This window comes from Rhinopithecus roxellana, chromosome 9, assembly GCF_007565055.1.
Source record: "Rhinopithecus roxellana isolate Shanxi Qingling chromosome 9, ASM756505v1, whole genome shotgun sequence".
NCBI classification, from domain to species: Eukaryota; Metazoa; Chordata; class Mammalia; order Primates; family Cercopithecidae; genus Rhinopithecus; species Rhinopithecus roxellana.
This window is the reverse complement of record NC_044557.1, coordinates 19,351,693-19,369,450: the sequence shown is the minus strand read 5'-3', so window position 1 is coordinate 19,369,450 and position 17,758 is coordinate 19,351,693. Positions and strand designations below refer to the sequence as shown.

Sequence of the window (17,758 nt, the reverse complement as noted above, 5' to 3'; positions counted from 1 at the left end):
GGATTTATATTGCCTTCTTGATGAATTGACACTTTTATCAGTTACGAAATGTTTCTGCTTATTCCTAATATTATTTATTATTATCATGAAGTTTGCCTTCTTAGTGTTTAATGTACACATTTAATTTATTTATGATTAGCATTTGGATGATATATTTCTCTTTGTTCTCTTAATCAACCCATGTCTCTGTAGGCATATAATTGGGTCTTGGTTTTTTATCCAATCTCACATTATCTGTCTTTTAGAAAAATGTATTGTACAATAGCGTACATAAGATAAAATTTACCACCGTAACTATTTTTAAGTATACAATTCAATGCTGTTAATTAAATTCACACTGTTATGCAACAAATCTCTAGAATTGTTTTATATTGGAAAACTGAATCTGTATACCCGTTAAATACTAATTTCTTTGATGGCCTTCCCCAGCCCTTTCCAACCATCTTTCCACTTTTTGTTTCCATGCTTTTGACTACATTAGATATTTTATATGAGTGCAGACATACATGATGTATTTCATGTCTGGCTTATTTCAGTTAGCATAGTGTCCTCAAGATTCAACCTTGTTTTAGCATGTAATAGCATTTCCTTCTTTTTTAATGCTGCATAATATTCTATTGCATATTCCACATTTTATTCATCTATTCACCTAGATGGGCATTTGGGTTGCTTCCACCTCTTGGCTATTGTTAATTATGACACAAAGAATATTGGTGTGCAGATAACCTCTTCAAGATTCTGCTCTGAATTGCTTTGGATGCATACCCAACAGTGGGGTTTTTAAATCATATAATAATTCTATATTTTATATGATTCTATTTTTATGTGATTTTTTGGATGAACTTCTCTACTATTTTTTGTAATGGCTGCATCATTTTAAATTTCCACCAACCCCACGTACGCACCAACATTTGCTGTTTCTTGTTCTTTTGATAGAAGCCATTCTATAGTGTTTGAGGTTTTGATTTGCATTACTCTTATGATTCTACAGGTGACCATGTCTCATGTAATAGACTGGAAATCACAGTTCCACCTTTACTGGAACTGCCCTGAATCCAGATGAGAACTTTAGGGTCATTTCTGCCATACTCTTGTGTGCCTTCTTGACCTTCAATCTCTTGCAAAATCCTTCTTCTGTTCTAAGATTTTTAAAATATACCTGTTATTTTCCATCTGTATATCTTCTTTGGTAAGATTCGAAAATTTTGTTCATTTTTAAATTGGGTTGTTTCTTATTTTTGAGTTTCAAAAGCTTTTTATATACTCTAGTTAAGTATTTTATAAGATGTGTGATTGGCAAATATTTTTCCCTGTCTATAGCTTTTTTTTCAGTCTTTTAACAATGTCTTTCTTTGAGCTAATTTTTTTCACTTAAATGAAGTCCAACTTATTATTTTTCTCTTGTATGGATTATGCTTTTGCTCTCATATCTAAAAACTCATCACCAACACCAGGAATACAGAGGTTTTTCTCCTGTGTTTCATTTTAGATATTTTGTGGTTTTATGTATTACCTTTAAGTCTATGATTTCTTTCCACAGTTGTGCAAGGTGTGATGTCTGTATTGAGATTCATCTTTTGCCTATGGACAAATTGTTCTATCACCATCAATTGAAATGACGACCATTTCTTATGAAATGACGACCCTTTCTCCATTGAATTGCCTTTGAATCTTTTTCAAAAATCAGTTGAAGGTCTATTTCTGGGCTCTTTTTTCTGTTCCATTTATCTGTATGTCCATTTTGTTTTGCCAATATCATTCTGTCTTCTTTATGGTAGCTTTAGAGGGAAATGTTGAAATTAGATAAGGCAATTTCTCCATCTTGGTTCTTTCTTCTCAAAATTTTGATGGGTATTTTATGTGCTTCACCACAGACATACGTTATTTTATTGTGCTTTACTTCATTGCAATTCACACCTGTGCCAAGCAAGTTACCTGTGCCACTTGTACAACAGCAAGTGCTCGTTTTGTCTCTGCGTTTGCATTTTTTAGCAATAAAGCATTTTTTAAAGTAAGGTTGAATATTTTTAGACATAATTTGCTTTACATATTCAATGAACTATAATATAGTGTAAATGTAACTTTTATATGCACTGAGAAACCAAAAAATATGTATCACTTGCTTCATTGAAATATTTGCTTTATTGCAATGGTTTGGAAATAAGCCTGCAGCATCTCTGAGGTCTGTGTTTTAAAATCTTTATATGACCCTTGATGAGCACATTAAATGATAATACTTATGTGTTCAATTTTGAAGTAGTAGTTTTTAACTATTAATATTTCTTTCACTTTGTTATCTTTATTTTTGCCTTCTTAAATTCTTACTAGTTGATATTGGAAGTCCTGGAAATAGCTTCTCTGTTTCTTATTTATTCTTTCAGATCTTCCACTTTTAAAATACTTTTGTGTTTAATTCACAGAAACTTTCTTAGCTTTGATGTTCAACCTCACTAATTAATCCTTCAGATATAGCCAGACTCTTATTCAGGATAATGATTTACTTAAGAATCAACAGTTACATGATCATTTATATGATCTATAATTGATTCATTTTTTACAATTTTCTGTCTTTTCTTCACTAAGAACTCTCTGCTCTTCACCACATGCTAACATTGTCACACAGTGGTAAAGCACATTGCTTCTCTCCCGGACTCCTACACTCATTCAGTGTGTCGTCTTTGGAGAGTTACTCAATCTCTTTTTCTTGAAATGAAAAATAACTTTTCTGAGGATAAAAATGTTACAAAAAACATACAAAATGCTTTGGACAATGCTAGGCATTTGATAAGCCCTCATTAAGCATTAGAAAATTATAGAATTAGTTTCTTATTATATTCAATCCCTACTCCTTGTAATACCTATTTTTATTTTTCTAAAGATATTAAATATACTTATATTAAGGTCCTGTTTTATTCACACATGATGCGGTTTGTATATGTGTTCTCTCCAAATCTCATGTTGAAACGTGGTCCTCGGTGTTGGAGGTGAGGTGCAGTGGGAGGTGTTTGGGTCATAGGGGTGGATCCCTCATGGCTTGGTGCTGTCCTTGCAATGGTGAGTGAGTTCTTCTGAGATCTGGTCATGTAAAAGTGTGTGGCACTTCCCCCCGACCCCCACTCTCCTTCTTGCTTTTGCTTTCGCCATGTGTAAGTTCCTGCTTCACCTTCTGCCATGAGTTTAAAAAAAACTCCCTAGGCCTAGCCAGAAGCCAAGCAGATGCTGGTCTCATGCTTGCAGAGCCTGCAGAACGATGGGCCAACTAAACCTCTTTTGTAAATAAATTACCCAGTCTCAGGTAGTTCTTTATAGGAACACGAGAACAGCCTAATACAACACACTTCATGGTTTTCTCAGGAGTAATTTGAGAAATCACTCCTTTTGTTTGTTGAATTCGTTATTGTCCCTTCTTGGTGTAGATACCTCGGAAGTTAGATTTTTATTGTGACTTGCCATGGAGTGGAGATTGTGTCAGACCTTTTGTTACCTCTGTTTTGCATTCAATCTGGGAGAATGCATTGAATTTACCGTAGTAGCTTACGTTAGTTTTAGGGGAATAATGGATGAGATTTGCCTCCAGTCTGGGTGATGAGCAGATAGTCTTCTGAGCCTGTGTGCTCTGTTTTCTTTCTGCCATTTCCAGTCATAGGCAGTATTGCCCTGTTTCTCTCTACCCAGTTCACAGACTGTTCCAGCTTAAAATCAGAGATCTCTCTTGACATTGGTTTGCCGTGGGACAGAAATGGTGGGTTTAGTAGGATAGACCTCTGCCTGCATCTGTAGACATAGGCCAGTTACGGTCCCTGTAGAATTTCATGGCATCACCTGCTGTTTCTGGATGCCATGACAATAGGATCATGAGCATTGTTAGTACCCAATTTGTGATAGTTTAGAACTCTTATCCCTGGAGGTGTGGCCTTCCTCACTGGCTTCTTGTCTGCTTTCAGTCTCTTAGCTCTTTTTCCTCAGTTTTACATGTTGAGAGAGAAATGCTAAATGTCTCTGAATAGGTATGACTGCATATACGTATGTATAAAAAATTTATTAGTGGTTCATTATATTTTGTGTGACATGTAAGCCTACAGTCATGTCTAATTTACCTTGACTAAAAATGCATGCTTTTTTCTAAATAGAAGCAATTAATATAGTGTTAATAATGCTAGAGTTTTTTTATATATATATATATATGTATATACTAAAATGTACTCTTCATTTTTATTTTATTTCATTTTATTTTTATTTCCATAGGTTTTTGGGGAGCAGGTGGTATTTGGTTACATGAGTAAGTTCTTTAGTGGTGATTTGTGAGATTTTGATGCACCCATCACCCAAGCAGCATACACTGAACCCAATTAATAGCCTTTTGTCCTTCACTTCCTTCCTACCCTTTTCCCCTGAGTCCCCAAATTCCATTGTGTCATTCTTACGCCTTTGCATCCATAGCTTAGCTCCCACTTATGAGTGAGAACATACGATGTTTGGTTTTCTATTCCGAAACTCAGCCAGGTCACTGCAAATACCATTCATTCCTTTCTTTTTATGGCTGAGTAGTATTCCATCATGTATATATACCACAATTTCCCTTCACTTTTATTTTAAAAAGTCACCCCTGCCCATTAAATTGCTCACATTGTTCCTGAATTTATTAAGATGCTAAATTCTTACTATTTAGAATAATAAATTCTAAAGACGATGTTCATTTTTAATAGATAGAGTGACTCATTTTTATTAACTTGGGCGAATATTGTTTTATTTTATATATTTCTAATTTCCTTCATAATCTTTACTGATGTGTTTTATTTTAGATGATTTACGTCATTACAATTGATGGACAACCTTATACTCTACATCTCAGAAAACAGTAAGATGTGATTTTTTTTTTCATTAAGGAAAAGGGAAAACCTGTAAGTTTAGATTTTACAGCCTTAAAGTTTTTGTGCAGTATTTAAATTCAGGAATGCTGTATAAAGTAGACTTGTTTTATCAGTTGACTTCCCAATTTAGGATTCATTAGGTCTTGAATATCAGATCTGTAGAGCTCTTTCATTTTAATTTTTGCTTGGTATTCTCAAATTATGAAATAAATTACATACTTGTAAAATCTCTGATTGCATGTAAGCCATTGAACCCAAGAACTGCAAGTTATATATTAAGTATATCTGGTGTGAAGTCAAATATAGTTACACGTCAAGTGAATATTGGTGGGAAATTCAACTAGTAACACAGTTTTTATGATGTGCTAATTACATGTGTGTCTATTTTTAACAAGTTTATACAGCTACTTTACATGTAAAATTCTCTAAAGTATAAAATTCAATAATTTTATGACTTTATGCACTGTTGCCACCATCAAATATAAATCAGTTTTAGAACATTCTTTCCCCACATAAGAGCCCTCATGTTTTTTCAGTTAGTCTTTGTTCTCAGTCACAACTCTAGGCAACAATCTACTGTTTGTATCTTGATTTATATTTTCTGAAAATTTTATAAAGATAAGTTAAGTAGCCTCTTCTCTGTCTGCATCTTCAAACATATATATTTATAGCAACTGTCCCTTGTCTGCCTGCTTCCTTGTAATTGAACAAGGCTAGACCAAATTATTCTAACTTAATTCATGACTACCCTACTTAATTCACATTTACTTTTCTTCCTGTACAGCTGCACAAAAGTGTTTTCTGATAGAATCATCAGTGGTCCTCATGTTTTTGAATGCCCTATTTGTGTTTTAGTTTTAATTTTTCTTAACCAGTTGGCAGCATTGATCATAGTTGACTGGTGTCTCCTCCATAAAATACTGTCTCCATTTGACTTCCAGAATACCACAGACTCCTGGTCCTGATTTTACCCATTGTGGGTACTTCAGTGCTCTCTCTTTCTCTCTGTCCCTCCTTTCTCTATCTTTTTTTTTTTTTAAATTCTTTCTCATCTCTCAAATCTTAAAGTACTCCATGGTACTGTCTCTGCATTCTGTTTTTTTATTTTTCTCTAGCTATATTCAATCACCTGGTTGTCTAATTCTTGTGACTTTAAATGCCATCTACATGTTGGTTGCTCCCAAATTAACATCTCTACCTTATTCCTCTTCAATAAACACCATATTCACTTACCTGAGTACTTAGTTGATAACCAAGTATTTACTAGAATCCTCATAGGTAACATGTCTAAATGGAATTCTGACTTTCTTCTCAAATTTGTCTTTCCCACAGTCATGTCAGGAATTGGCAAATATACCAGTTTTTCAGGGAAAAAAAACATTTAAAACGTTGGAATCATACTTGACATCTTTCTGTCATTTTCCCCTATTTCCAGTGGATTATAAACCTATATATTCAAAATATATCTATATCTATATCTAAGCCCTACAAAATATATCCAGAATTAGACCTCCCCCATTGATGCTATCTTAGTTCAAAGCACTATCATGTCTTACATCTAAATGGTTTCCCTGCTTCTTCTGCTTATTTGTACTGCAGATTCTTGTCAACACAGCACTGATTTTATTAAAACATTGGTCTGATGCTGTCTTTATCTGCTGAAACCCTCCAATGCTTCTCACCTCTGTTACACCATCTCTTACTATAGTCTCTCTTCATCACTCCACACTCCAGTCATATTGCCCCCTAGTTGTTCCTTGTTTGTACGAAGCATATTTCTGCTTGAGGGTCATTGCGTTTTCTATTAATTCTGTCTAGAATAACACTTCTGTGAAAATCCATGTGGTTTATTCCTCAGGTATTTAATCATCTATTCAGAGAGATTTTCCATGCCATCTTATCTACATTTTGTAACCACCCTCCCCAGGCCTTATCTATTATCATCTAATTACTAATACTATGTGCCCCTGGCTGTCACAAAGACTAAGGCTTTTTGTCTCTTGTATATTGCCGAATCCCAGCACCTACCTGAGGGTCTGTCAGATAGTGAACACTCAGTACAGTTGTTGAACGTCATCATACACATCCATATGCACATATATCTGATGCAGAGGAGTCCCAGACTCTGTCCCAGTTCTGAGGAAGTCTAAACTCCTTGATTCACCACTTCTATGAATTTCAAGTGTTATACCTCATACCTCACTAGAGTCACTCTAATTAAATCATGCAATTATATAAGCTAATTAAATCATGCAATTATATAAACCTAATTAAATCATGTTATATAAAATGTAATATTTGTTTTTAACATTTATATTAAAATTATGACTCAAACTTTTTTATTATTTCTTGCTTTTTTTTAGATCATTCTTACCTCAGAACTTTTTGGTTTATACATATAACGAAGCTGGATCTTTGCATTCTGAGTCTCCATATTTTATGGTAAAGTAAGATACCTTATGTTTTTTGTTAAAGTGGATATATTATTACCATTGGATTGTGTTTCATGTTGACAGTTTAATACAAATGTTTTATCCTTACTGACGTGTTACTGACTTTTGTACATAGAAATGGCATGTGATAGAGATGAAACCCAGGTACAAGAGAATATTCACAGAGGCCTAGGTGGTGCAAAGTAAAGAGAGTTGTCACAAATCTTTTTTTTCTGAAAATATGCATTAATAATTCTACATGATTCATGATCATATTAAATCTTTTAATATTTTGAATCTTCTGACATGTTTGACAATACATTTTTTATTCACAACAAATTTATATACTTGCCTTTCTATACTGTTTTTCAGATGCATTGCCATTACCAAGGATATGCTGCCGAATTTCCAAATTCATTTGTGACACTCAGTATATGTTCTGGTCTCAGGTAATAGCACCTTATAAGAAATCTATAGATGGAGAATTTAAGATATACTTTAAAACAAAGTTTAGTGACTAGCAGACGCAAATCATGAAAGTTTAAGGGAAATCAAAATGGAAAGTTTTCTTTATAACAGCTTTTTTCTATTTATATTAATGTTAATACTTAGACCTAAGGGCCTACTCCCATGAAATCAGTCAAGGGATATCATGGAAAATGGAATAGTTTCATGAAAAAAAACTTTAAAATATCTCCTTAAGTGTGATTGTTGTATTCTGCATCTGTTTTCTCAAATAGTTATGGAAAATGGCATTAATTAGTTATATAAATATAATAGGAAAATATAGTATGTTCTCATCTTAGTACCAGATATAAAACAACGAATTAAGAAGATCCCTCAGGAATAAAGGATAGGGAAAAGTGATTTTTGTTACTGATTCTGGGAGACTCACTTATGATACGTTCATCAGGAAAAGAAGGATCCAGAGCAGAGAAAACATGTTCTCTCTCTTTCCTTTGGTTTCAATTGCCTGATTTCCAGAATTTGTTCACATCAACTCAGAAACTTGGCATTCTCTGAATGTGTTTTTTATGGATAATAACCTATTTAGATATATAATCTACATACATGCTGTTCCTTATCAAACCTTTGTAAGAACAGGAACATTATTCCTGGGATTCTCAACAAATATATTTTTTTGTGGCAAATTTGGCCTTAATTAATATGATTGCCTTACAAAAATATTCTTCATTGCATTTAGATCTTTAAAATGTAAGCAAAAGGAAGCCAAATATGGTGGCTCTTACTAATGATAAACTGCCCCCCCCCAAAAAAAATGGAAAAAGAAAATGGGCTTAAAATGTGTTCTTTAGTATAGTTATTTTACTTCTTAGGCCATTTCAGATCATCATTTTGATGGGATCATTTGTGGGATTTTTATAACTGTTTTCTTATGCTTTCTAAATTTTCAGGGGATTTCTCCAGTTTGAAAATGTCAGTTATGGAATTGAACCATTAGAATCTTCAGCAAGATTTGAGCATATAATTTATCAAATGAAAAATAATGATCCAAATGTATCAATTTTAGCAGAAAATTACAGTCATATTTGGCAGAAAGACCAGTCCTACAAAGTTCCTTTAAACTCACAGGTGACTGTCATCATTCTGATGTTATGACATACTAGAAAATTGCCTGTGTAGTTTTCTTTTAAATCATGAAAGGAATTTAGTTAGCTACTGAGTAGGAATATTAAATTTTATATATTTTTCTACCTTTAAATAAAACATTGAAAATTCATCTAAAATACTTGGAAAGTTACATATTTCAAGCTTAATATTTTATGATGTATTACGTAACACTAATTTTTATATTTTTTTCAAGCCAAATGGATACTATTGAAAACGTTTAGAAATGCAGAAAGAACAGTCACTGTTATTCCAGTACCTTGGTAAAATTACTTTTAATATTTTGATACCTATCTTACATACTATCTGAACATATCTTTCTAAAATACACAGCCATTTGCATGTTGCTCAATGCTCTTAATTTGCTGCTAGACTAGGTATAGAATTCTTGCTTGACAGTTTCTTTCTTTCAGCACTTCGAATATTTCAATCCATCACCATGTGGCCTCTGTTTTTTTCTGATAAAAATATTCTATTATTCTTATTGAAAATTCCTTGGACAAAATGAGTTGCTTCTCTTTTGTTTCTTTCGAGATTCTTTCTTTGCCTCTGTCTTATGGCAGTGTGCTTATCATGTGTCTATGAATGGATCTCTTTGTGTTTACCATACTTGGAGCTCAAAGCACTTCTTGGGTCTGTACTAGATGTGTTTTGAAATTAAATTAGCTTGTGTGAATCCTGAAAAAAAAAAAAATTCCGTGAAGCTGTAAAACCAACTATCTGTATGGTTCCTAGAGACTTGACACTTTTTTGCTACTTTAAAATTTGTCTCGATTTTGTATTTCATTACTGCCAAAAGTATTTACTGAGATAAATAAAAAGGCATTCTTCTCAGGTTTCTGGTTTCAGGTGAGATATGAAAAGCTGGAAACAGCATTGCTTCCACATATACAGCAGAGTAAAATTTAGACCAACTGCACATTAATGATTTTTATGGAATACATCAAAAACCTGAGATTGCAGATTAAACCATTAACAAATATGTGGAGAAAAAAAGTGCCTATAGGTTGTGATGGGAACCAAATGTATAAAAAACAGAGTTTTTCTTTTTCCTTTTTTTTGTCACCACAATTAATTTGGTATCAGTACAAAATAACCTGCTACAACTATAAGATGTTCTTTGTAAGCCTCATGATAACCATGAAGCAACATTTTTAACAGACCCACTAAAAGTGGAAAGCAAGAAATCAAAACATACTTGATAGAGAAAAAATCACTTAACCACAAAGGAAGATAGCAAGAAATGAAAAAAAAAAAAAAAAAAAGAAGAAGAAGAAGTTTATACAAAACAACTAGAAAACAAATAAGAATATGGTAATACCAACTTCTTACCCATAAATAATTACCTTGAATGTAAATGAATTATTCTGTCCAACTAAAAGAAATAATGTGGCTTAATTAGTGAAAAAAAAATAGGAGGGAGGAGAGCAGAGATGGCCAACTAGACACAGCCAGGAAGGTTATCTCCCACTGGAAAACAAGACAAAGAAGACCAACACATTCTGAGCAGATCTTTGGAAGGAAGAATTTGAGGGTGGGTGGAGGGAGGATGTAGACCCTGTGCTGAATGGGGAGGAAGCTGGGAACCCTGCACAGGGCTGTTAAGCACCAGGACTCATCCCTGGCTTCCAGTAGCTCCTGGGGAAGAGGTGAGTTAAATGTTAGAGGAGTAGCCCACTCTCACTATAAAAACTTCCAGAATTCTAGCTGCAGGAGATCCCATGACCCCCACAGACACTTGATCTGGCAGGGAGACCTGCTTGGAGAAGTGGCAGGGACAGGACCCCAGCCTGTGCAGAACCCAGGGAGTTTGATTCAGGAAGAGCTGCAGTGGATTAAAGCCAGGAGTGCTCATACCCCAAGGCTCCCCACACTCCTCTACGTGGCTTTGGCTTTTGTTGATTGTTGGACCTGGACAAAACAGGGCTGCCTTGCCTGGGGGGACAAGGCCATTCTGATCTGAGCACCCCACTGTCTGACGTATTCTTCTGGGGTTCCTCCCTGGCTACATTCATTTGCAGCACAACCTCAGCTGCCCAACCTGAATGCCTCCCTGTTGCTGCTACCATAGCTCCTTCACCAGCAGACCCTACCTAACCATTGGAGAAATTTAGCAGATGGACTCTTGCCAACACACATGTGCCAATAGCCTCTCCCACCACTTTGTTGGTGCACACTCACCCATAGCCTCCCCCATTATTTTTCTGGTATGTGTGCATGCACCTTGCTGTTGCAGCCTCATCCCTGCCGGTACATGTACACGTGCAGACTCCATAGAGCTACCACTGCTGGAACACACCTGGATCCGTGGACTCCAGCATGTCTCCCTGTTGCTGCTGCCATGCGTGCATGCATGGAAGCCAACATGCCGCTACCACCACCACATGTACATGCATGCAGACCCCGCTGCACCGCCAGTCAGCCACTGCTGGTCTGCATGAAGGAGTGCAGACCCTGCTGCCATCACCATGACAGAGCACTTTTGATATCACCCCCAAATGGAATGTTGTTGCCAACATATCAGGAATATCTTGGCCCCTCAAGCACAGCAGGCGCTTAACCAAAGAACAAAGCCATGGGCCTGATTTCAGCCCCCCAGGGTTACAGCATGCGGCCCAGGAGTACAAAACCAAGCACGAACCCCCTAAAATCATCCAGATACAGAGTCAGTTGACTGAACCCAACTTACAAACATGGTCAAACCCTCAAAGCATCAAAGAATATAAAAACAAAAAGCCTCACCCAAAGGACAAAAACTTTAAACATCAGCCCACACAGATTAGGAAGCACTAGCACAAGAACTCTGGCAACTCAGAAAGCCAGAGTGTCTTCCTACTTATAAATGACTGTACTGTATCTCTGGCAATGGTTCTTAACCAAGCTGAAATGACTGAAATTACATACTTAGAATTCAGAATCTGGATGGCAATAAAGATAATCGAGATTTAGGAGAAAGGTGAAACCCAATCCAAGGAATCTAAAGAATCCAATTAAACAATGAGGAGGTGAAAGAGGATATAGCCATTTCAAGAAAGAATCAAACTGGTATAACAAAACTGAAAAATTCACTAAAAGAATTTCATAGTACAGTCAGAAGTGTTAACAACAGAATAGACAAAACTAAATAAATAATTTCAGAGCTCAAAAACTGGTTTTTCAAATCAGTCAAACACAAAGAAAAAATGCAAAAGAATGAACAAAACCTCTGAGAAATATGGGATTATGTAAAGAGAACAAACCTATGATTGTCATCCCTGAAATAGAGTGAAAGAGAGAGAGCAAGCAACTTGGAAAACATATTTGAGGATATTTTTTACAAAATATTTCCAAACTTTACTAGAGAGATTATCATTCAAATTTAGGAAATTCAGAGAACCCCAGGAAAATGCTATACAAGAACAACCATCCCAAGACACATAGTCATCAGATTCTTCAAACTCAATGTGAAAGAAAAAACATTGCAAATAGAAACAAGGGGCAGGCTATCTACAAAGAACACCCTATTAGGTGAAGAGTAGATTTCTCAGCAAAACTCTAGAAGCCAGAAGAGATTGAGAGCCTATATTCAGCATTCTTAAAGAAAATAAATTTCAACCAAGAATTAGATATCCATCCAAACTAAACTTTATAAGCAAAGAAGAAATAAAATCCTTTTCAGACAAGCAAATGCAGAGATAATTTGTTCCACCAGATCTGCTTTACAGGAGACCCTTAAGGGAATGCTAAACATGGAAACAAAAGACCATACAGGGCACCACAAGAACACACGTAAGCACACAGACAATTGACACTATAGGGAAACTACACAATCAAATCTTCTTAACAGCCAGCTGACAACACAATGACAGGATCAAATCTGCACATATCAATGTTAACTTTGAATGTAAAGGAGAAAAACACCCCACATAAAAGCATGGCAGGTTGCATGAAGAAGCAAGACCCAACTGTATACTTTCTTCAAGGGACCCATTTCATATGCGATGACACCCACAGATTCAGAGCAAGAGATGGAGAAAAATCTACCAAGCAAACTGAAAACACAAAACGCAGGGGTTGCTATTCTAATTTCAGATGGAATAAACTATAAACCAACAACAATCAAAATGGACAAAGAGCACTGCATGATGATAAAGGGTTCAGGTCGACAAGAAGATTTAACTATCCTAAATAGATTTTCACCTAACACTGGCACACCCAGATTCATAAAGCAAGTTCTTGCAGACCTGCAAAGAGATGTAGATAACTGCGCAATAACATTAGGAGACTTCAACACTCCACTGATGCAGTAGACAGAACATTAAAGCAGAAAACTAACAAAAATATTTGGGACCTAAACTCAGCATTTGACCAAATGGACCTAACATGCATCTACAAAACACTCCACCCTAAGAACAACAGAATATATATTTTTCTCATGGGTGTATGGCATGTACTCTAAAATCAACCACATGCTCAACCATAATGCAATTCTAAACAAATTAAAAAAAAAAAAAAAGTCATACAGACCACACTTTTTGGAACACAGTGCAATAAAAATAGAAGTTCACACCAAGAAGATCTATAAAAACCATACAATTACATGAAAATTTAGCAACTTACTCCTGAATGACTTCTGGATAAATTATGAAATTAAGGCAGAAATCAAGAAATTCTTTTAAACCAATGAGAACAAAGATACAACATACCAGAATCTCATTCAGTAGCAGGTTGTTTAACAGAATCCCACATGAGCATCTCAGCAGATGCAGAAAAGACTTTCAATAAAATTCAATATCCTGTTATGTAAAGAACCCTTAAACTAGGCATTGAAGGAACATACTTCAAAACAGTGAGTCATCTATGACAAACCCACAGCAAACATACTCAACAGGCAAAAGCTGGAAGCATTCCCCTTGAGAACCAGAACAAGACAAGCATGCCCACACTCACCACTCCCATTCAACATAGTACTAGAAGACCTCACTAGAGCAATCACGTAAGAGAAAGAAATAAAAGGCATTCAAATAGAAAGAGAAGAGGTCAATCTCTCTTCATAGATGATATGATTTTATACCTAGAAAACCCCATAGTCTCTGCTCAAAGGCTCTTAGATGTAACAAACAACTTCAGCAAAGATTCAGGATACAAAATCAATGTAAAAAAAAAAAAAAGTAGCACTTGTATACACTAATAACAACCAAACTGAGGGGCAAATCGAGAACATAATCTCATTCACATTAGCCACAAAAAATAAAATACCTAGGAATACAGATAATCAGAGAGGTGAAAGATCTCTATAATGAGAATCAGAAAACATTGCTGAAAGGAATCAAATGACAGAAACAAATGGGGAAAATATTTTATGCCCATGGTTAGGAAGGAAGAATCAATATTGTTAAAATGGGCCAGCCGCAGTGGCTCATGCCTGTAATCTGAGCACTTTGGGAGGCTGAGGCAGGCAGATCATCTGTTATCAGGAGTTTGAGACCAGCCTGGCCAACATGGTGAAACCCTATCTCTACAAAAAAAATTATATATATACAAAAATTAGGCAGGAGTGGTGGCATGCGCCTGTAGTCCCAGCTACTGGAAAGGCTGAGGCAGGATAATCACTTGAACACAGGAGGCTGAGGTTGCAGTGAGCCGAGATGGTGCCACTGCACTCCAGCCTGGGTGACAGAACAAGACTCCTTCTCAAAAAGAAAAAAAAAATGTTAAAATGTCAGTGCACCCCAAAACAATTTACAGATTCAATGCCATTCCTATCAAACAACCAACAAAGTTTTTCACATAATTAGACAAAACTATTCTAAAATTCATATAAGACCAAAGAAAGAGCCTGAATAGCCAAAGGAATTCTGAGCTAAAAGAACAAAACTGCAGTCATCACATTATCCAACTTCTAACTATACTTTAAGGAAGTAACCAAAACAGCATGGTCCTGGTAGAAAAACAGAAACACAGACCAAATGGAACAGGTTAGAACCCAGAAATAAAGCTGCACATCTACAACCATCTTATCTTCAACAGCATCAACAATAACAAACAACTGGGAAAATAATTTCTATTCAATAAACAGTGCTGAGATAACTGGCTAGTCACATGCAAAAGATTGAAGATGAACTCCTTCCTTTTACAATATACAAAAATCAAATCAAGATATGTAAAAGACAGTGTAAAAGCTAGAGCTATAAAAACTCTAAAATAAAACCTAAGAAATATCACTCTGCACATAGGCCTTAGCAAAGATTTTATGATGAAGATGCCAAAAGCAATTGTAACAAAACCAAAAATTGACAAGTGGAACCTAATTAAATAGAAAAGCTTCTGCACAGCAAAAGAAGCAATCAACAGAGTAAACAGACAACCTACAGAATGGGAGAAAACATTCACAAAGTATGAATCCAGCAAAGGCCTAATATCTAAAATTTACAAGAAAAAAAAGAATCCTATTTAAAAATGGCCAAAGGACATGAACAAGCACATTTCAAGAGAAAACATACATACAGCCAACAAGCATATGAAAAAATATTCATCATTGGTAATCATTAAAAAAATACAAATGATAACCACAATGAGATACCATTCCACACCAGTTAGAATAGGTATTACTAAAAAGAAAAAGTGACAGATGCTCATGAGGCTGTGGAGATAAGGGAACAATTGTGCACTGCTGATGAGAATGTAAATTAGTTCAGCCACTGTGGAAAGCAGCTTGGAAATTTCTTAGAGAACATGGAACTACCATTCGACCCGGTAACTCCATTATTGGGTGTATACCCAAAGGAATAAAAATCATTCCACCATAAAAACACATGCACACATATGCTTATCATAGAACTGTTCACAATAGTGAAGACATAGTATCAACCTAGATGTCCATCGATGATGGAATGCATAATGAAAATCTGTTATATGTACACCATGGAATACTACACAGCCATAAAGAATACTAAAATTATGTTCTGTGTAGCAATATGAATGGACTTGGAGGCCATTATTCTAAGCAAAGTAAAGCGCAAATAGTAACTCGAATACCACATGTTCTCACTGATAAGTGGAAGGTAAACATCGAGTACACATAGACACAAAGAAGGGAACAATAGACACTGGGCCTACTTGAGAGTGTAAGGTGGGTATAGGGTGGGGACCTATTGGGTACAATGCTCATTATCTGGGTGACAAATTAATCTGTACATTAAACCCCTATGACATACAATTTACCTATGTATCAAACCAGCACTTGTACCCCCCAAACCTAAAATAAAAATTGGAAATGAATAAAGTTAATAAAACCAGAAACCCTAAAACAAGACCTATTTGATGTCTCCAAAGACTCACTTTTTCTTTAAGTATACACATAGACTGAAAGTATACACATAGAAAGAAATATATATGAAAAGTATATATTTAATGCAAATAAAAACCAAAATAAATTAGGAGTAGCTATACTTAGATAAAAATATTCTCCAATGAAAAAAGTGTAAAAAAAAAAAAGACAAACAAGGGCATTATATAATGACAAAGTGGTCAATATAGGAAAAGGATTTAACTATCACAAATATCTTTGCACTCAATAATTGTAGCACCTAAATATATAAAGCAAACATTAATAGATCTAAAGGAAAAGATAGACACATATACAATAATAGGGGATTTCAACACCTCGCTTTCAGTAAAGGAGGAAACATGCAGGTATAAAATCAATGGAGAAATAACACATTTTAACTCTACTCAAGATTAAAAGAGACTTAATGGACATTTATAGGAGATCTGATCCAACAACTTGAGAATTCACATGTTTTTCAACTGCATATGGAGCATTCTCCAGGATAAGTCACATTCTGTGACACAAAACAAGTCTTCATAAAGTTTTTAAAAATTGAAATTGTATCGAATAGTTTTTCTAACTATAGTGGGATAAAACTAGAATTATAAGAGAAACATTGGAAACTGTACAAATACATGGAAATTAAAAGCAACATGTTCTACATAAAATAATCAGTAGCATTTCTATATGCCAATAGTAACCTATCTGATAAAGAATTCGAGAAAACAATTCCATGTATAATAGCTACAAAAAATAAAATAACTATTAGTCAGTTTTTCTAAGGAGATTAAAGATCTCCACAATGAAAACTATAAAACATGGATGAAAGAAATTGAAGTAGACACAGTAAATGCAAAGATATCTAATGTTCCTGAATTGGAATAATATTGTTAAAATGTTCATATTACTTAAAGAGACTTACAGATTCAATGCAATTTCTGTCAAAATTCTAATATCAGTCTTTACAGAAATAGAAAAAACTCAGTCCAAAATGTATATGCAACAAGAAAACACCCCAAATATCTAAAGCAATCTTGAGCAAAAAGAGGAAAATATACTATAAAGCAATAGTAACTGAAACAGCATGGTATTCGCATTAAAACAGACACATAGACCAATGAAACAACATAGAGAGCCCAGAAATAGAAGCGTGCATTTATAGTCAGCATTTTTTTTTTTTTTTTTTTTTTTTTTTTTTTTTTTTACAAAGGTGCCAAGAACTCACAATGGAGAAAGGACAGTCTCTTCAATATATGGTGCTGGGAAAACTGAATATTCACACACAAAAAAGAGAAAGTAAATTCCTATCTCTGAACTTATATAAAAAGATCAAAATGTATTAAAGATTTAAACTTAAAACCCCAAACCATGAAATTATTAGATGAAAAGCCTAAGCGAAATACTACATGACACAGGTCTGAGCAGGGATTTTTTTAGACAGGACCTAAAAAGCACACACAACAAAAGCAAAAAACAAACAAACAAACAAAAACAAACAAACAAACAAAAACAAACAA

General features: G+C 34.9%; 1 protein-coding gene across 3 annotated transcripts in view; it reads left to right on the top strand.

Annotated features, from left to right (window-relative positions):
• The window catches only part of LOC104676327 (disintegrin and metalloproteinase domain-containing protein 18), a 163,245-nt gene that overhangs the window by 18,718 nt on the left and 126,769 nt on the right, over positions 1-17,758 (top strand). For all 3 annotated transcript variants that reach the window (XM_030937875.1, XM_030937874.1, XM_030937873.1), the window contains exons 3-6: positions 4,803-4,858; positions 7,235-7,313; positions 7,676-7,752; positions 8,719-8,896. In XM_030937875.1, the coding sequence (XP_030793735.1) occupies positions 4,803-4,858; positions 7,235-7,313; positions 7,676-7,752; positions 8,719-8,896 (390 nt within the window). The remainder of the gene's footprint in view (positions 1-4,802; positions 4,859-7,234; positions 7,314-7,675; positions 7,753-8,718; positions 8,897-17,758) is intronic.